Source organism: Anarrhichthys ocellatus, unplaced genomic scaffold (assembly GCF_004355925.1).
Source record: "Anarrhichthys ocellatus isolate YVR2014 unplaced genomic scaffold, GSC_Weel_1.0 scaffold9, whole genome shotgun sequence".
NCBI classification, from domain to species: domain Eukaryota; kingdom Metazoa; phylum Chordata; class Actinopteri; order Perciformes; family Anarhichadidae; genus Anarrhichthys; species Anarrhichthys ocellatus.
Genome location: NW_022280039.1, coordinates 2866908 through 2887116, shown reverse-complemented (window position 1 = coordinate 2887116; position 20209 = coordinate 2866908). Strand labels below are relative to the sequence as shown.

The following is a 20209-nucleotide window of genomic DNA, read 5'->3' as shown; positions in this document are numbered from 1 at the left end:
AATATCATCATAATAAATATTTTCAATAGGCCTCTTTGATGGTAGCCTACAATGGAGTGAGAGTAAAACCACTTATCAGTGCACACAGCCAGTCTTTTAACAGTCTTTCACATAAGCAAAATATCTGGGGAATAAAATGATTGATGCTCACCGCTCGGTTTGTCGGAGACCTACCTACCCCCGGGGCTCGGAAATACCCCAAAGACCCTCTGACCCAATTGGGATCCAATCCATGCATTTATCATTACAGCCTCCCGAATGGTCTCCACTGTCTGGGTCATGTGACTGCCTGCTGTCTGTGCCCAGCCCTGGCCAGCCCCGTGCAGGAGAGGAGCATCTTTTACTTGGGCGGGTACAGAGACGCTGTGCACCTGTCGAATGGGCTGTCTGCTGCTAAACAGGGACAAACATATTCAGGACGAAGTGAGAAAGACTTCCACATTGTACGACAGCCTGCATGTGGTAAGTGATATTTTTGTGTGGAAGATGTGGAAGACAGCTCGGCATTATATTTGTCAGGACATATCATACATGTGTGTTTAATCTATCAGAAAACATATATCGCTGTTGTCACATTTTACCAACTCATTCGTGTATTTAAAAGGCTGTTTATCAGGGCGTATGGCTCTGAGCGCGTTTGCGACCCAAAACGAAAAAAACAATCCACGTTTTAATCTTGCAGTGACACGAAGTGTGTGTGACATAATAGTGAGTCTATAATGACCTTGTATTAATCTTAGTTGTTTTATCTCTTTTAGTCAACTATAGCAGCGCTACTTTCTTGTCTCGTATTTTTGTTAAGTGTCCTTGAATCAAGTACTGCAAGCTCATAGAGCAAAGACATATTTATAGTCTTCTTTTTTATTGCACTGGGAACTGTCTTTGGAATATACTTAACCATGTTTTGTTACTATTCAGCCTATTGAAAATGATTGCCATCAAACATGTTTCATTGAATCAAATATTTATATAGGCAGCTATCTATCTATCTATCTATCTATCTATTATGTCAAGCACTTATGGGTATATGTTTAAGAAGCACATCAAACTCTCCTGTAAAAGCCTTTATACCTTATTGATTCCTCGTTTGTATTATTAATAATACTGATACTGATCTAATCACAGGAAGAGATGCAGATGTTTGTCTAGCTTTGAGTTAATTAGCTACAAAGGGGGAATCACTGCAACTCAAGATCAGACAGAAATGTGTGTAGTTGGACCCACTTAATGTATCCGTTTGTGTGTAAAAAGAGATGTGTTTTTGCTGTGTTTTGTCAGCTGGTGTTTGGAGGTAATGGGTACACTTCGGGACCTCCAATTTGCCCTGCAATTAAAGATTGAGGAGCTCCGTCAGAGGGACGCACTAATCGATGAGTTAGAGTTGGAGTTGGATACAAAGGATGAACTCATCCGGAGACTGCAGGAAGAACTGGATCGCTACAGAGCCACTGTCTCCCTCCCAGGATCCTCTGCAGCCAGTGCAGATACAGAACATGGTGCTTATAAATGTCATAGTTTAAAGCCTCAACAGGTAGCGCGAGCCTTAAACCTGTCCTGTTGTGTGTGTGTGTGTTTACTCCTACAGCTTGCTCAGCTCAAAGTGAGGACTCGCAGCAAGTCAGTAGAAAAACAGTAATTTCCGAGCCTTTCACTCTGGACCCGGTGACTCTCGCCATGGTTTCACACAGAAGCTGTGACAAAAGCCAGCAGTAAGCTATCACTGAAAACATGTCTCTCAAATGTTCAAGGCTGTTCAGTGTTCAGTGTTTCTGCTTTCAGCATTACTTAGAATTGATAAACTTTTTCCCTTTATCCCTTTGTTCCCTCAGGTCTCAGAAGTTGATCCAGTCATCATTTCTGAAGAATGACTTGTTGAAGAACCTTGACGACGGAGAAATCAGAACCATCATAGCCTGTATGTATCCCACCGCCATCAATCAAGGCTGTTATGTCATTCAGGAGGGGGCCAACGGTGCTCAGGCTTATGTTTTAGAAGGTAAATCCTTTTCCTCTTTCAATTGCTAGCATTAATCATGCTCGAGGGCTTTTAATAACATTTCCTTGAGATGACAGGTGCTTTAGAACAGTCCGATAAAATGATTAGTTTTTTCTTGTCTTTGTATATCTATTTTCTTACTGCTAGCTCACAATGCAATTAGATAGTTATTTGACACTGCACTCAAACACAGCGATGGGAGAACTGCATGTTTGAGCAAGAAAAGAGGAGGCACTTAGGATAACGAGTGACCCGTATTGATGTTTTTTTTTAGTGTTGAAATGTCAACTTGATACAAAAGGCAAGGAGAAAGGGGACTCTGGTCTGCGGTGGTTGCAGAGTTTAACAGTGCTGGATTGTCTTCAGGCTGCATTTGTGATGTGTCACGCTAATGGAGAGCTGCTCACTGCTTTTCACTTGTTATCCTAACCAGCGAGAGGTGGTGGCCTTGATCCACTTAAGGATGATTGCATATCTGTTGTTTGTACAGTATATCTCAGATGTCCTGACAGACATCCTGGCACATGCATATAACAGTTCTAGGTATTATGTATATGCTTTGTTTCTTCACTGAGTGTGTGTTTATTAACAGAAGGGCAGCTAGAATTGACAAAAGACGGACTTAAGCTTCTCACAATTGAGCCAGAAGACATGTTTGGGGAGCTGGCCCTCTTCTACAACTGCACCCACACCTACTCTGTCTCAGGTATCAAAGCATTGTGTTCTTGGTTTTTTATTTGCATTCATATGTCGATGGAGATCTGTCGCAACAAAAAACACTGGTGGTAAGGATATAAACAATTCTTGTTTGAGAGAATATCACTAGCAGACGTTTTTCTGCCAGTGGTCTAAGACGTCTAGGACAGACGTCTTTTCAATCTAAAGTCAAAGACATTTTGAGATCTTAGACAACACCACAGCTTCAAAGGTTTTTTTTCTCAGAGATGTGGGGAATTAGAACATTTTCTGCTTTACTGCATAACCCAGCAGTCTCCCTCCCACATCTCCTCCCTGCAATTCAACATGCACACACAAACCGTTACAAATACGACAAATAGTTTTTGTCTCATGGTTGGAGCATATATATGTATACAGTATATATATGTGTGTGTGTATATATATATATATATATATATATATATATACATATATACATATATACATACACACACACACACATACATACATACATTTCTGATGTAAGAATATATATATATTGATGCAAGAATATATATTTAGAAAATAGGAAGAGTGCTGTCATTTTTCCTCCCAGCCTCTGAGTCTGTGAGACAACTTTGTCTGACCTGAGAAAAACTCACAATTACCTCGTTTGGTCCGTAAGCATCTCATTCCCTTTTTGTACTGCTTTCTTTGTCCTGCGAGCAGTCAGCCTTTCCAATTAACAGCTGTTACTATATATCTGCTCTCCAGTAACAATGCTCAGCTCACGTAGGTGGTCTGTTGTCGTTTCACCATGTCCATTTCTGTCAGCTGTTACCTCTGATCCACTCAGGGCCCACTGTATTTATCTCCTGTCTGACCTGAAATTGCTTCTTTTTTTTTCATTGGTGCCATCTGAGACCATCAATAGTGTTTTGCTCATGTGGTCTCTTTCATTGTGACAGTGATAAAGGTCCAGGTGAAAATGGGGGCTTCATCATTAGATCAAAGAAGTGGCAGCAAATTATATATTGCAGAAAATGTCAGAAAAATCCTCTATTGAGAGAAATGTTTTGCTTCTTAAAAACATCTTGCACAGCATTCAGATCCAAATAAAGCAATAGCCCTGAATTAAGTGTCATATGCCACGGAATAGAGGAGATAACGTCTATCCCGTTTGCAGGAAGCTTCAGTGAACCAATCAATATGGGTCATTATTAATTTAAAACACCCTCTTTAAAGCTCATATATAAAGAAAGAGTGATACAAGTTAAGGAAATCAGATTAGACTTATATTAAAAGTCCCGAAAAGAAAGCACTTCCATTTCTTTTTACTCTACATGATGAGTATTTCTGATAGAGTCCTGGCCTTCTTACTGTCTGCTCTTCAGGCTGTAGCTGATCCTGCATTCAATCCACATCCATCGCAAACTACACACGTCTTTGAGAGCTGTTTTAATACTTGCTTCTTGATTGTGTTTCCACCTGAGCTCCAGTGTCACCGTCACAACCTTGATCAGTTCCTCTGTCTTTTGAACTGCAGCTCAAACGGACAGCAAGCTGTGGGTTATTGACCGCAAGAGCTACCAGACTATTCTTATGCAGAGTGGTCTCAACAGCCTTTCTCATTCAATGGAGCTGCTTATCAGGTGAACATCAGACCGATACACTTCATTTGACACAGAGCATGCCCGGAAAGCTGCTTTGTATTCTGGTATCTTCAGCACAACATCACCAGGGTCATGTTGTTTGTCAGTTGCCACGATGCTGCAATTAAGCCTTTAACACTGACCGAAATATCAACATTCCTATGAAATGTTTCTGGGGGGAGAAAATGAAACCCTTTTCAACCCTTTCATTGTGTCTGCAGCGTTCCCTTCCTCCAGTCTTTGCCAGAGGATGTCATCATGAACATGTCTGATCTCATGGAGGAGGTACAGATTAAGTTCTTAAAGTCTGAAGCACGGAGCTTTGTGTAACCGTCACTCGTTGCTCAAACAGAATCCAACTGATTTTGTATGCACACAGACGGAACGCGTGTAAACATGATATTTTACAGACGAGGCCCCAATTATTTATTTTTTTTCGGCTGTCTTTGTTTTGCATCAGTTAACAAGAAGGTGCTGGGGTAGAATCATGATGAGTCCTTCATTGTTACTGGCCCTCATCTTTATTTCTGTAATATACTGTGTCCTCTTTTCCTAGCTCTCTTTTCCTCTGTCATTTATGTTCCACAGACACACTACACTGAAGGTGACTATATCATTCGACAAGGGGCCACAGGAGACACCTTTTACATCATTAGCAAAGGCCAGGTAAAGTTGCATGCTCTCTGCCTGCCGCACAGATGAGATGAGGCTTTGGGAGAGAAAAAGATTTAGACTGTGGAGGACAAAATGTCAGCGCAGCTTTAGGAATTGTATTATAATGGTGATAATTGACTTTGGCGCTTTCTGCCTCTCTTTTGTGCTTGCCAGGTGAAAGTGACAGAGAATAAGCCAGACCATGAAGAGCAGGTTGTTCTTTCTAAGCTCTCTGAGAGACAGTGGTTTGGAGAGAAAGCTCTGTGGGGGTAAGGAGAGATGAATGCACTTTCAGAGGACATTATGCAGAGGGGACAGGAGTGAAAACTGACATTTGTGCCAACATAATATCAATGATTTATTTTGCGTTAGTAACATTATGATCTTCACTCTGTCTTTAGAGAGGATGTTCGGACTGTGAATGTTATTGCTGCTGGTGAAGTTTCATGCTTGGTCATAGACAGGGAGTAAGTCAATATTTTGTCTTAATAAAATTCCCTGCATAGACAGCAGTAACTGATTATTATTATTTATATTCTTTACCGACTTTATTGAGACAATTATACAACCAGTTTACAGCACCTTGTGTATACAACTTACAGCCAGAGGGACCAAAGGTTGTAATAAAAAAAAGCAATGTACAAAAGTCAAATAAATATCTTGTAAAGCTTCCAGTTATATGTTTTGACAACTTTTCTTGTTCAGATATAGAGAAAATAATCAAATAATACTGCAGACAGAGATCTCAGTTATATTTGATTAATCGAAACAATACATTTTTCCAAAGTAATATCAAGGGAGGGTCGATACGATCAGAAATAAATCGTGACAACTTACTCGACAGCAGTTTGGGGCAAGACCTAAATAAATGTACCAGCGTTTCGCCGAGCTCTCCACAAAAAGGTGCAACGTACATCACTGCCTCTCATGAGTTTCTGAAAATAAAGAGTGGTTGGATAAAACCTGTAAAATATTTTAAAGGATATCTCTCCGACTTCTGAAGAAAGTCAAGAAAAATGTATGTGTCAGTAGCCAAACCCTATAGTATCTGAATCAGTTGCTACGCTATACTCCACGTTTGTCATAAATTGATGTGCTTAGCCAGAGATTCTGAGAATGTTCATGTACTTCTGTATTTCAGGACCTTCAAGGACGGCATTGGTGGGTTGGTATTTGACTGCAGTCATGAGGTGCAGCAAAGCCCTGAAGCCAAAATCGAGTGAGGAGCATTAGGCTACAATGTTATTTTCTACATTACATGTCATTTACATCTATAGAATACACAGTGCATAGGCTCATCTGTGTTTTGCTTGTGAACAGGTCTGACAAGGATGCTGATCTCTTCTCATCTTCCACCTTAAGTGATTTCCAGATTATCTGCACTCTAGCAGTTGGGGAGTTCGGTCACATAGACCTGGTGAGGGGTGATCTTATAGCAGCTCACACACAATGACACAGATCCGCCGTGCGGCTGCCTCCTCCAGATTCCATGTTTCTATAATGTAATCTATTGATTTCCACCTCTGTCAGGTGCAACTGAAGAGCGACATCAAGTGTCTTTATGCCATGAGGGTCCTTAAGAAAAAGCTGATCCTTAGCAACGGTCAACAAGAGCACATCCTGAGAGAAGGGCGCATCCTAATGGCGGCTCATTGTCCATTCATAGCCAGGTGTCTGTTATTCAACAGTTATCTATTCATGATTGTTTTGATTACATAATGATCGTTAACATGCTTCTGTTCTTGTGCTGATCACAGGCTGCATAAACTCTTCAGAGACGCAGAGTGCCTGTACATTTTGACAGAAGCGTGTCTTGGTGGGGATTTATATAGTCTACTCAAAGATAAGTAAGTATTTATGACTAAAGAGGATGCAAGGCACTTTTTGTCATCATACTGATAAAATATTTATAGTCCTACCGCTGTGTTTTTAGCCAAGCTTTCATCACAATGCAATTTTAAGACTGAGCAGGATTTGATGTCTTACATCTGTCTACATCACACATTTGTTTTGTTCGCTGCGTGCTTAAACCAGCACTTCTGCATACTGCTCTGTTTCAGGGGATGTTTGGACGAATGCAGCACCAGATTCTACACGGCTTGTGCCGTTGAGGCCTTGAGCTTTCTTCACTGTCGAGGTGTCATCTATAGAGATGTCAAGCCGGAAAATGTTGTTGTGGATGAGCATGGTTATGCCAAACTGGTACTACAATTGCAAACTTAAATTCAGATTTTCAGTATGACATCATAGTATTCTGGGTTTTACTGTAGGTGAACTCATATCCTCTTTTTATAGATTGGTTCCAGGTGTCTAAAGAAGGTGGAGATGGGTAAGAAAACCTGGACGTTCTGCGGTACACCGGGCTACATGGCACCTGAAATCGTCTTGAACAAAGGCCACAGTGTATCTGCGGACTTCTGGTCACTGGGCATTTTTGTGTTTGAACTTCTGAGTGGTGGGTACGTTTCACAGTTGTATGCAGCCCTGTTTGTTAAGCTCATTTCTCCAGCTGTAGATTGATGTGATGGTGACAGGCTCTTGTTTCCCTCTCCAGGCTCCCGTTCAGCAACACTGACCCGATAAAGATTCTCACTGCAACCATTCGTGGTATCGATCAGATCGACTTTCCAAAAACCATCAGCAAAAGTGCCTCCAGTCTCATAAAGAAACTGTGCAGGTGTTGTAAATGTGCCCCGCTAGACACCATGAGTTATGATGTGAAAGCTAATGACAGTTATTTTATAGTGCTTTTTCAGAAAAATACTAAAACCTCCCTCCATCCCACCATTGTGTATGTTATAGGCCCATTATCCCCTCTTCCAGCGCCCCCACACACAAACAGATAGAAGCAAATTAAGAAACAACGCAGGTGATGTGGGGATGTTACAACGTGGGGATGTTACACCACACGACCTGTGGTGTAACATCCCCTCTCAAAGGACAGAATCTGAGTATTAATTCATAGTTTATTTATTTGTGTGTTCTTGTTTGCTTTCCATCGCCAAGGACCAATCCCTCGGAGAGACTGGGCAGTCAGAGAAATGGGGCCAAGGACATTCAGAAGCACAAGTAAGACTACAGATTTATTAGCCTGGAGGAAATCACAGAGGCCAGTGCTCGGAAACATGGTTTTATAGGTTGTGATGCTCCGTTTTTTAATTCAGATGGTTTGAAGGATTAAACTGGAACGGACTCTGTAAAGGCACATTAAACCCTCCAGTTATTCCCAAAGTAAGACACCTTCAGTTTGGCTTATTGTTATCTGTTTTGTGATAACTCTTGTTGCAGTGATCAGATCTATTTTCTCATTGTTTACCTTGTTACACTGTCTTTCAGGTGAAGGATGCTCTGGACACCAGTACATGTGGTCATTACACTGAGGGCTCAGTGGAGCTGAGTACAAACTGGGATGATTTCTGATGGAGCAAAAAAAACAACAACCTGTTAATACTTCATCACTTTCAGGTTCAGTCCTCATAAATGATTCATTGCCCTCAGTATTACTCCAATCATAAATGAATTATATTTTCAGTCACTATCCGTAAGTGCACATATAGTTTGATAAATGAACCATGCTGCCTATTGTGTTGAGCTCAGAATGTTTTTGATGTACAACCCCTATAGATTTATAAACATGTGAGTTCAGTGATGCCTCTGCTGTTGAATGTAGGCCTAATAAATAAACAGGCTGGACCAAACCGTCTTTTCTTTCCTCTTTAATCTCACGATGAGTTTCCCTTTTTTCTACAACTCTGTCATTATATGATCTTCCCCCGAAAGGCCTGAATACAATTAAGAAGTGACGTCAGAGTCGGCAGAGAAGCGTCAACGCTACAGACAGCTAGAAAGATAAATACAGGAAGTTGTGTGATTTTAAACTTCAAAATAAAGTAACTGAATTAAATTATAAAAATTGTTGAATAGGTTGAAAAATGGCAAGAGTGATATACTGACATGATTAGATTAGGCCGAAATATACAGTGGAGCAAAATATGCTTAACTGACAGGTCACCTGTAGTTGATTGATTGTGTAACAAAAATATCTAATAGTAAATGAGAAATGAAAAATAAGAAAAACAAAAAAGGATATTTTGCAATTTCATTTTTCATTCCTTGTAAAATCCTCTGTTAGCATTCTCAGTAACATGTGTTAACTTTCTAATTTTCGCATTATCCTTCTCCGATTTCCTTTTTTGCCATGACCTTAGGATATAATGTTATATGCTATAAAAAAAACTACACAATTAGTCTCTTTTTAAATTATTTGTGAGGGTCAACTTGTCTGTTTATATATCAAACGTACAAGGCTGTGCACAAAGCTTCCATCAGTAGAGGCTTTGGTTTTGAAGGTTTTGGCCGGAAATAAAAGCACATTGTTTTGAGCTTGAGGTGTAGACACATTTCGATGGATCTGCTGCTGAAGTAACTTTGTGGCAAGGAGCAATTGCTAAGGAGCAATTGCAGGTCTGCGTTTTAGCGAGGTAAGTTTCATTTGGTCTTTCTTTGTTGAGCCAATCAGCTCGTTTCCGGTCGCTTCAGATACAGAAACTAAACTATGAAGGTTCAGATCCCGATCTACAAGCTCAGAAAGAGTTTGTCTGCAGCCCGCTGAGTGTCCAGACTACCGAGCTGAGAGTTTGGAGCACTGCGAAGATGATCAACCTGTTAACAAACTGTTGCATGCAGTTTGAAAGAAACGTGCCTTTAAATGATCTGTTAATGAGATACTGGCCTTACATCGGCCCAGTACTCAGTATTGCATTCAACACACATTTGATGAGCAATGATGCCTCCTCTATATGACTCTGATTCAAAAGTCACCCATGAGGTGTGCTGCCAGGAAAGCTAAATGTAGAAGATTACCGCTGCTTAGTGATGTTTGAAACTGGTGCTGCTTAGTTACATGAAACTTTGGGCTGGAGAAAAAAAAAATGCACAAATGTAGCATTGTCTGTGAGAATCCTGATTGGTTTCAAGTGAATTTGAGACTCTTGAGTGTCAGAAGGAAAGGGAAGGTGTCGTATACGTGCAGGATGCGTGGTTTTTCTCATTTATTCTTCACCACCTTTCACTTCCACAAGAAAAACTTCATTGTGACCAAGCGTGTGTCTGTGTTCGTCACGCTTCATTTGGGAATCACAGCCGGAAAACATCCGAGCGTTTCTTTCTTTCTCTTTTGATGGTTTCCATCCCCACCGCCGGCCAGCCAGCCTCACGTGCCCCCCCCCCCCCCCCCTCTCTCTCCTCGATCAGACCACTCGCTTCCCATTGCACATGGAAAGTGTGCGGAGTTCATTGCTGCTGGTTATAAAATGCTGTCGTCTCTCTCTCCCCCCCCCCCCCCCCCCCTCCTCCTCATGTCACCTCCTGTAGTTTTCTGGGTCGGAGGGAAGCATTGCTCTCATCACTACAAAGCTCTGCGTGCCACTGTGCAGAGCCTCTTCTCTACTCTTCTTATTATTCATGGCCCTTTTCTCTGCAGCAATTTTGCTTTTGAGGAGGCTTCATTTTGGCTCTGGAGAACAAATCCTTATTTTAAGTTTAATCCAACAGGAAAATAACTAAAACACTCTATAACTGAAAGAACATCATTAAGGTCAGCCCTCTTCTGTCTGCTTGTGATTAAAAACGTGTAAACACTTTTCTTAAAAGCAGCCATGAATCTTTTTTTTTTTTTTTTTTTTTTTTTTTTATGCCCTCAAATTTGACCAAAAAGTCTAAATAATAATTTAAACTCAAACTGAGTCTTTCTGTCAAAGTTTTAAATTGAGCAACACATGTAGATGGCTTAAGTCCCTGCACTAGCTCCTCCCATTTCTGACTGTCATTCTACAAAGCTTATGATGAAGCTACCTTTTGCATTTATTGACCTAAACCCTGGACAAATATCTCTCTACAACAACTACACTTAAACTCTCTCAAAATCTACATTCAAGCCCTGATTTGAGTATTTTACCATTAATACTTTTAAACACCTCAATTGCTTTAATCTCCCATTTTAATGTTACTAGTTTGTCACCTTTCCAAGTATAGTTCCCTTTGTGTGAGGCTCATTGCGTTCTACGGCATCCTCCAAAATGTGGCGTACAAACAATGTTTGACAGTTTGATCCATTAAAGTTATAGTCATCATTGATTACATGCCAGGTTGTTCTCAAAACTAGTTTTGGGTTTCTGTTTTCGCGTGTTCTACATTCTGCCATGCAGTATACTGCAGCAGCTCAGAATACCTCTCGTCTCTGCCTGTCAGCTGGACGAAGTGTGCACAGACATGTGCACTGCCTCAGGCTATCTGTTACCACACAGTGCATACAGAAACTGCATTCTGTGTGCACTCCATAGCAGGATGTCAATTTCCTTCTTTTTAAACAAATTTAGTTTGTTCTGTCAAACATAATTTGCCCCAAAAATACTTTCAATTCCACCATTATTGTTGTAACGCTAGTCCACATGATGTTGTAGAGGTGCATTTGTATTCCTCCAGTATATTTTCACGTGTGTGTGTGTGTGTGTGTGTGTGTGTGCGTGTGTGTGTGTGCAGTTTCTTTTGTCTCACGTCTTCCAGGGAGTAAAAGCTGGGAGCACAATGGTCCCTGTCTGGGCCTTGACAATAGCCCTTATGAATGGGAGGGAGGGGGAGGGAGCAATGGAGAGAGATAGAAAGAGGTTACAGGATCTCTCTTCACAGTGGACTGTCATTTTTTTCGCATTTCATAAAGCCCTTTTTTGTTTCTCATTTATTTACCAAGTGAAAGGACTCTATATATCACAGGCTGCTCTGTTGCTCCAGCAGGTGTGAAGTGGCAAGCGAGTAGTTTTTAATTCAGATTAATTGATGTTTATAGTGAATTATGGATCCTCCCAAGGACGAGTGTGGCATCACTTTACCCATGCAGGGAAGGGAAACAGCGCAGGAGCAGCCTGGTTGAAGAGGGAGGGGTATAGCTTTTTTTTTTTTTTTTTTTTTTTTTTTTTCTCCCTTCCCCCCCCTCTCTTATTGGGCACTGGGGGAGAAATTGGGTGAGAGGTTGAGGGGTGTTCGGGGAAGGGAGTGGATGTGGGAAAGCAGAGATGTATTCAGTGAGGTGAATTCCTTGCCCGGTGTAAGATGAGGTGGTTTGTTAAGGGGGCTGAAGTGAGCCGTTTTAGTGCTGTTTTCTAGTTTGTGTTGGGACAACACTCCCTCCTTTTGATATGAACAATAAAGTCTCTCGCATGGGATCATGGGGGTGGACTTAGCGGGCCCTCCCCCTATCTCCCCACCAACCCCTCACTACCGCACACACACCCCGATTCTCTCTCGCTCCTCCCTGATGAATGAAAGAGTGGCAGAACATGACTGAGAGTAACCTCGGTGCCTGTTTCTCTTTTGCCAATCGTTGTTTGTTCACTGTGGTGGATAGTAAGAAGAGGTTTAAAGGGAAACTCCAAGGTTTGGAGAGTACAGGGCAGCTCGACAAAACCTGATAAATGGACCCACGGGATGTCACTCAGTCAGAGTCACTTGAAAAATCCTGAGGTGAAATGAAGACAGAATTGAGTCTATAGACCTCTGTAGTCCGCTAGTGGCTTGAGGATACATTAGCCGCTACTAGCACTATATATCTGATCTCGAACCCACACTGTTGGTAATTGAGTTGCATTGTGGGTAATGTAGGCACCAGGTTGTGACAAGGAAGACGGAAAAAAAAAGACAATATCTCTGGTTCCCTCTATCGTTGAGAGTTGACTATGTTGTATGATGGTTATGCTAAAACTCAAGTCTTGTTTATTCTCCAGGACCGATCCAATGAGAATTTCTTTTTTTATTTTCTATACAGTTGAAGCGAGTTTATTTAATTTTTCAGAAAACTCTGAGATAATGATAAAATAATCTCTAATTAAATCTAATTCCTTCATTGCATTCCTTCTATTTAAAATGCATTGAACTTCTTAGTATTAGAGAAATCTACTTGTAAATGTATAATTTACTGATGAAAGTAGTGCTGAAATGATTCGTCCATTAATTGATACGTTAATGACAGAAAATCGATTTTTTTTTTTTTTTTTTAAATTATTTTTATTTTATTTATTTATTTTTTTATTATTTAAGTCATTTATCAAGCAACATTTTCCAACATTCACTGGTTCCAGCTTCTTAAATGTTTGACTGTTGGGTGGAGAAGACGAGCCATTTTGAAGACGTAAACTTCGGCTCTGGGAAGCTGTGATGGGCATTTTACAAACTAAACAATCACACCAGCCGTCACGCCAAATCGGGCCTGGGGCATAAAGTGGCACACAAATGGCAAAGTACTCAAAACTATGGTAGTTCCTGCTACAGTAGGCGTCTCCAGACTCACAATATTTCACAAGGTGAAATAAAACCAACCACACACTGTTGCAGCTGGTGACAAACACTCATCAGAAAACATTATAAAAGGCTGTAGAAGGAAAATTGCATGTTTTTAAAAGTGACTTGAAAGACCTTAGTGAATCTGTCAACCTGACTTAGTCTGCTGCCTTCTGCTGGAGATGCTGCATTTTTTATTTATTTTTTTTAACTACAGCAAATTGAACCGTTTGTGATGTAAACTCACCAAATAATGTCCTCCTGTTTCACTCCGTATGTTGTCTGTCTTTGTTTCTGTCCTCTTCTCTCAGTAATGCATTTCCAGGAGTGGTTACGTTCACTTCGCTCCAGCGCTGGCGTCAAAGGTTCTGAATCGGAAACCTTCTGGAGTATTTTGCCGTCTCTGCCCCTGTCCTCCTTCTCCCTGTCCTCCTTCTCCCTGTCCTCCTTCTCCCTGTCCTCCCTGTCTCTGTCGCCCTCCTCTCTGCTGGGTCTAGGAGCCCTGGCCTCTCTCACCGCGTACTGGCTGGTGACACGACCTCGACCCATGCGTCCTCCCTGCGATCTGCAAGCCCAGTCTGTGGCTGTTAATGTGAGTGGCTCACACGGTCGCTGTTGGCATCATAATTTGTGTAAATGGCTCACGCCAGGTGTTTGTTGTAGGGAGATCCCAGCTGCAGGCGATCGGCTCTTCTTAAAGATGACTCGCTGCTGGAGTTTTACTACGATGACACCAGGACGGCCTTTGACATGTTCCAGAGAGGACTGAGGATCACAGGTGGCGACAAGGGGACACTTTCACAACATATTTCATTTGACTTTATCCTATGTTTGATTGTGTAATTGTATTAAAGAAAGGGGCAAAAAAGTAAATCGGCAGCATATCCCAGACAGCACATTTAAGATTGTTAAAATATGTTTGAAATGACGTGACGCAAATGTCTCGTGTCCTCCAGGAAGCGGCCCGTGTCTGGGCTTCAGAAAGCCGGGACAGCCCTACCAGTGGATCTCCTACACTGAGGTCGGACATGTTTTAGTATTTTAATACTCCAGTCGTCAGGGCATTTCACGGTGTCATGTTACTCTTTGCTGTTTGCTGACTGAGGGTCTCCAATTCTTCAGGTGGCTGAGCAGGCGCAGGTGCTGGGCTCTGGGCTGTTGGCCAAAGGCTGCCAGCCGAACCCGCAGCAATTTGTTGGGATATTTGCACAAAACAGACCAGAGGTATGACCTGGTGTGTGTGATGTTTGTTTGTTTGTTCCTTCACCAGTGAGCTTTAGTATCGCTTGGATAACTTTTCTGGAATCAAATCCTTCTCAACAGCCCAATAGTTCAAATTAGTATTTCACCAGGATAGATGTTCTCCTCTCCACAGAGGTTTGCTCCTACCCTTGACTCGTACCAGGATCACATTTCCTCTATGAATTTTGAAAATTATAATATGATTTGTTTTTGTCAGTACCGAAAGTGTGTTTGCCTTAATTCATATTGAGAGCAGAGCGCTGGTGGTGGATGTGGGTCTCCAGGGCAGCTAATATTGGAGCAGGTCTACTCCCAATCTCATTTTGTAATATATCCGTCAGGCAAGGCCATCTTTGTAGACTGAAAGTGAAATGTAATTTTCTGCTCCATCAGAGCCTCTAACCTCCCATCAGACCTATCTTCACACAATGCTGTTTTTCGTTACTTTAAATGTGGTTTTTGTTTGTTCAGTAAGTATGAAATGCATTGTGATCTACATAACCACACATTACTCCCTAATGTTTATATATCGAACTGAACAAGTACTCACTCAGCAGTGTGTGACGGCTGGAAATGAGTCTTAACGGTGCTGCTTTGTCTCCCTCTGCTGGCGACAGTGGATCATCTCGGAGCTGGCCTGCTACACGTACTCCATGGCGGTGGTGCCTCTGTATGACACACTGGGGCTGGAGGCCATGGTCCACATACTCAACCTGGGTGAGGAAATAATAGAAAGAGTATTGTTAATCGGGTCATCGTTGGTTTGTCCGCCAGCCTCCCATATCAATTCAATTCAAACCATACCATAGTGGTGAGCAATACACAGTGATCCTTCTCCCAAAATATTGTTTGAGACTAAGCGTCATGCAAACTGTGCATATTATAACATCTAAGAGATGAATAGGTAAACATTGTGTTGGAAACGGCAGTGGAAGAAGTACTCGGACCCTTTTACTAAAAGTCCTGCTTTCAAAATCTTGCTACTGTACTACTTCTGTAAAAGTACAGAAGTATTATCAGCTAAATGTACTTGAAGTATAAAAAGGGAAAGTACCAGTTCTGCAGAAAAATGGGGTTGTGAGTGATAAAAACAATTAGATATCTCATAACAGGGCTCTTTTATATAGGACATTGTAAAAAGTTTGAACCACTGGTTAAAACTTTGAAAATGTATTTTATGTAAAATGTTTATATGCAAAGTCATATCAGTGTAATGGAGTAGAACATGGGGAAAAAAGAAAGGACTGTTGAGCATCTTTGAGCTTCAATGCACTTCCAACTAAAGCTGATTGGAAAACTATAGATTTCTCTCTCACACTGTACCGTTTCGTTACCATTCATGTTGGCGGCGTTCTTAGCGGAGATCTCTCTGGTGATCTGCGACCGGGAGGAGAAGGCTGCAGCTTTGTTGGAGAACAAGGAGACGGGCGTGACTCCAAAGCTCTCCTGCTTGGTTCTCTTCCACGATTTCAGCAACGCGTTTGTTGAGAGGGCAATGAACTGCGAGGTGGAGGTTTTGAAACTGGAGCAGCTCATGGTGAGTAGAGGAGAGGAGGAGTACTAAATCCCTATAATGCTGACTCATTTAAATGTGTCCCCTTTTTAATTTAGTCATCAATGGTGATATGTAAATTGATATGAACAACTCCTCTTTGTCCACATCTCAGGACCTGGGAAGGCAGAACCTCAAAGATCCTGTGGTGAGTTTATCGTCTTGCAGCTGCTACGGCACCGCATCAAACTGGTTCCAGTAAATGGCTAATCCCCCTCTAACTGCTAGGAGGACAGTTTTCCCATTGCTCCTGTCCCATAAGATATCATTAACACTCACTTGTAAACAGCACTTAAATTACAAGTGGGGGAAGCCTGTTGCCATGTTCTCATATATTATTTCTCTGCCTGCCGTAGCCGCCCCAGCCTCAGGACCTGGCCGTGGTTTGCTTCACCAGTGGAACCACAGGTAACGTCTGATTTCATACGTCTCAGTGTGATTATCCTTCACTCGCATCATTCGCAAAGTGTCCTTCAGGGCCCCACTAACAACCCTTCTTTATGGCACCGCTGTAGTTTCCTTCTGCTGCGCAGGGCACTGCAATAATGTCTTGTTTATTTATCCAGGGAAGCCCAAGGGAGCCATGATCACCCACGGCAACATCGCCTCCAACACTTCCTCTGTCATTAAGATCCTGGAGGTCTGTCTACACTTCCACCTCCTTGTCTAATTGAGAACAGCCTCACAGCTACCATCACTTCCCACCTGCTTGTCTCTGTGTCTCAAAACTGTCCCTCTCCCTGCTGTGTCTAATGGTATGATTAATTGGCTGTTTGATTGCCCCTGACGCTGCAAGGTACTTTAACTAATTGCCCCCATATAAAGATTGTGCTATCTAACTGCTGTAGAGGAAGACGTACGGCATGTTTGATTGCCTGCGGGGCTCCGCTGTATAACTGCTGCCTGAACGTAATCTCTCCCCCGTGCTTTGCTCACTTTTTTTTCTCTCAGGGTTCGTTTGTGATCCGACAAGAGGATGTGTCGATCTCTTACCTGCCGCTTGCCCACATGTTTGAGAGGATGATTCAGGTAGCCGATGCTCTTTTCAGACTTTTTTTTTTTTTTTTCCTTTTGTAGTGTGCTAACCCCTAAGCTAAGTCTATTTCTGTCACAGGTCTCTATGTTCTGCCACGGGGCCAGAGTAGGATTCTACCAAGGTGACATTTCTCTTCTCATGGATGACATTAAAACTCTCAAACCTACCTTCTTTCCTGTTGTGCCTCGTTTACTCAATCGTATCTATGACAAGGTAAGTGAATACATTCAGACTATTATCTAGCGCTTCTTAGTCGGTGATGTTTTAAACCTGGTTTCTGTTTTTACTAATTCCTATGAAGATCCTGGGTTCTGTGACCTCTCCGTTACGACGGGCTTTGCTTCACTACGCCGTGAGGAGAAAGCAGGCTGAGCTCAGCAGTGGCGTCGTACGCAACAACAGTCTGTGGGACAAACTGGTGTTCAACAGGATTCAGGTCAGTAGCTGGAAGCTCCATGTTATACCCAGCTGGATCATATTTCCCCATGTGTTCAGTTACTGTAGGTCTCCAGTGAAGACATACAGGCCTCTTCAGAGGCCAACCCCCAAAACAAGAAAACAATCTATTTTTACATTTTTCAACTACAGATGGGTTTTCAGTCTGACATGTTGTTTGTTAATCCAGGACTCTATATTTGTCACTGTTTTACAGCACTTAACACAGTGGTATTTGTAGACCAGCAGCCGTGCAAATAGTCAACAAATTTGTATCCAAACTTTGCAAGAGGAGCACAACTATTCCACTAATCGATGCCAAATTCACCCAGAGCATATTGGTCTTGTGGGAGTGTATTGGAGAAGCATGCGCACAGACAGATTTTGGCCTTGGTATGGTCGATGCAGATGGGAAAATACGGTGTAAAAATAGAATTTAGCTTGTACCCACAGTATGTTTTGCATTTGAACCGTTTGACATAAACACTGCATCACCTGTGTTTCAGGCCAGTTTAGGAGGTAATCTGCGGTTCGCCCTGACCGCTTCAGCACCCATCTCCCCCACTGTGCTGTCCTTCCTCAGAGCCACTCTGGGCTGTCTGATCTTCGAGGGCTACGGCCAGACAGAGTGCACCGCAGGCTGCACCTTCTCCATGCCGGGAGACTGGAGCGCAGGTAGGACGCCATCTGATTTGCTTGTGCTTTGGTGCCGGTGCTGTTTTAATCCTGTCCTCAGCAGGTATGTGGGTGTGTCTTTGTCAGGTCACGTAGGTGCTCCTTTGCCCTGTGCCAAGGTGAAGCTGGTAGACATCCCTGATATGAACTACTATGCTAAGAACGGAGATGGAGAGGTGAGGTGACCCGATTAAGCCATCATATTATACATGCAACAAATCGACTGACCCTTATCACGGCTTGGTCCCGTTAGATCTGTATAAGTGGCCCCAGTGTGTTCAAAGGTTACCTGAAGGACCCAGAAAAGACGGCTGAAGCCTTGGACAGTGACGGCTGGCTGCACAGTGGGGACGTGGGCCAGTGGCTTCCAGTAAGTTTAGACACAATAATCAGCCTAAAGCTGACGGATATCGTCTTTTGAGACTGCTGTAAGTGAGCGAGTGTCTCCGCTTTTCCTCTCTGACAGAACGGGACGCTTCGCATCATTGACAGGAAGAAGCACATCTTCAAGTTGTCCCAGGGAGAGTACATCGCTCCAGAGAAGATAGAAAACGTCTACACGCGTTGTGTTCCTGTGCTACAGGTGTTCGTGCACGGAGATAGTTTACAGGTACACTTTGATTCATGTTTATCAGTATTCAAAACATTTGCTGTGGTTCAAGTTTTACATTTTCTCTTGTGGTTTGTGTCACCAGTCTTATCTCATAGGCATCGTTGTACCTGACCCTGAGGTGTTCGTTGACTGGGCTAAAGACCGAGGGTTTGTGGGATCCTATGAAGAGCTGTGCCAGAATCCTGTATGTCATCTAAATCCCAAATTCATAACATAACCATTTTACCTTGTTGTATGCATCCTGGAAAATTGTGATCGGTCTTTCAACAGGATTTAGAGAACGCAGTATTGGAGGACATGAAAGCTGTAGGGAAGGAAGCAGGGCTGAAGTCCTTTGAACAAGTGAGGAGTCTCTGCTGACATTGGGCTTGGTCAAAATTTGCAAGCGACTTACTTTAGGTGTGATTTTGTGTCTTACCTTTCTCTCAGGTGAAGGACCTTTACTTGCATCCCGAGACGTTCAGCATCGCCAACGGCCTCCTCACCCCCACACTGAAAAGTAGACGCACTGACATCCGCAAAACCTTTCAGGAACAAATATCAAGCATGTACAGCAAGACGGCCTTTTGAGGAATGCCTCACACTAATTCACACGCAACACAAAGGTTGCAGGTGTTCAATAAGGGGAAACAAAAATGGGACAGGGACCCAGGAGAGGAAAAAATCAAAACCTATACGTCCAGCAGTGCCTTATTTTAACATATACAACTGTATATAATTTGAAATATTGGTATTTTCCACCTCCTGCACACATGTGTTATGTCTTAACTTCACATGAAAAATAACAGATTGGGACCAAACTTTCTTTCTTTTAAATTCCAATCTCGCTGTTGTCTGTGTCACCGATTCAGACTTGTTGTTCACCAGGAGATTTTACCGATACATCAGTTATTGTATAGTTGTAGAGCTAAACATCACACAGGTTATTAAGAAGCAACCTGCAGAGACGTTAAGTTGGATATTCATTCACACTGCCCTGACTTTCAAAGGGACACTGTTGCTCATAGAACTTGCGTTAACTGTAGGTTTGTATTCCACGGTTGTTGGGCCCTTGTATCACCATGACGTAAGCTGTTCATGAACATTCTGTGTCGTAGGTCGTCGGTTGCGTACTTTTTTCTGGTTCTGAAGGATTTCATAAACCAGTGTGAGCATGTAATCCATCACCTGAAATTAAACCGTTAAAACTATGAGGTGTCTGAACTGTACATACTGCTTATGAGACTCGCTGACAGGACACTACTGACTAATTCCAGTAAAGTGAAACTGAACAGAAATAAAGATTAGTAACCGATCAGTCTTTTGTGTGATTTAAGTTCTATAACAACTCCTGCATTTGAGAGAGAAATATGCCGTAGATATCCAA

At 42.3% G+C, this 20209-nt stretch overlaps 2 protein-coding genes across 5 annotated transcripts; both read left to right on the top strand.

The window, feature by feature from the left end:
• The first annotated feature begins 205 nt into the window (after nucleotides 1-205).
• prkg1l (protein kinase cGMP-dependent 1, like) lies at nucleotides 206-8657 on the top strand. Of its 4 annotated transcripts, XM_031849076.1 has the most exons (20): nucleotides 208-462; nucleotides 1279-1496; nucleotides 1586-1709; nucleotides 1830-1996; nucleotides 2589-2702; nucleotides 4200-4305; nucleotides 4527-4590; nucleotides 4894-4971; nucleotides 5134-5228; nucleotides 5361-5426; nucleotides 6101-6178; nucleotides 6280-6376; nucleotides 6490-6629; nucleotides 6717-6806; nucleotides 7020-7161; nucleotides 7255-7418; nucleotides 7514-7636; nucleotides 7966-8028; nucleotides 8124-8190; nucleotides 8296-8657. In XM_031849076.1, exons 1-20 carry the CDS (start codon nucleotides 458-460, stop codon nucleotides 8377-8379), a joined length of 2085 nt encoding a protein of 694 aa, XP_031704936.1. In that variant the 5' UTR covers nucleotides 208-457; the 3' UTR covers nucleotides 8380-8657. The 4 variants fall into 4 exon arrangements, with proteins under 4 accessions (XP_031704938.1, XP_031704939.1, XP_031704936.1 ...); XM_031849078.1 differs by lacking the exon at nucleotides 8124-8190 and having other exon boundaries at nucleotides 206-462; nucleotides 8296-8368; XM_031849077.1 differs by lacking the exon at nucleotides 5361-5426.
• Nucleotides 8658-9349: 692 nt separating this feature from the next.
• On the top strand, nucleotides 9350-20137 carry acsl2 (acyl-CoA synthetase long chain family member 2). The gene is made up of 20 exons (XM_031849133.1): nucleotides 9350-9440; nucleotides 13602-13882; nucleotides 13954-14068; nucleotides 14247-14311; nucleotides 14413-14514; nucleotides 15150-15249; nucleotides 15891-16069; nucleotides 16200-16232; nucleotides 16441-16492; nucleotides 16651-16724; nucleotides 17036-17113; nucleotides 17199-17333; nucleotides 17422-17556; nucleotides 18062-18230; nucleotides 18318-18406; nucleotides 18484-18600; nucleotides 18697-18840; nucleotides 18926-19027; nucleotides 19114-19185; nucleotides 19273-20137. Exons 2-20 carry the CDS (start codon nucleotides 13604-13606, stop codon nucleotides 19411-19413), a joined length of 2181 nt encoding a protein of 726 aa, XP_031704993.1. The 5' UTR covers nucleotides 9350-9440; nucleotides 13602-13603; the 3' UTR covers nucleotides 19414-20137.
• Nucleotides 20138-20209: the final 72 nt, after the last annotated feature.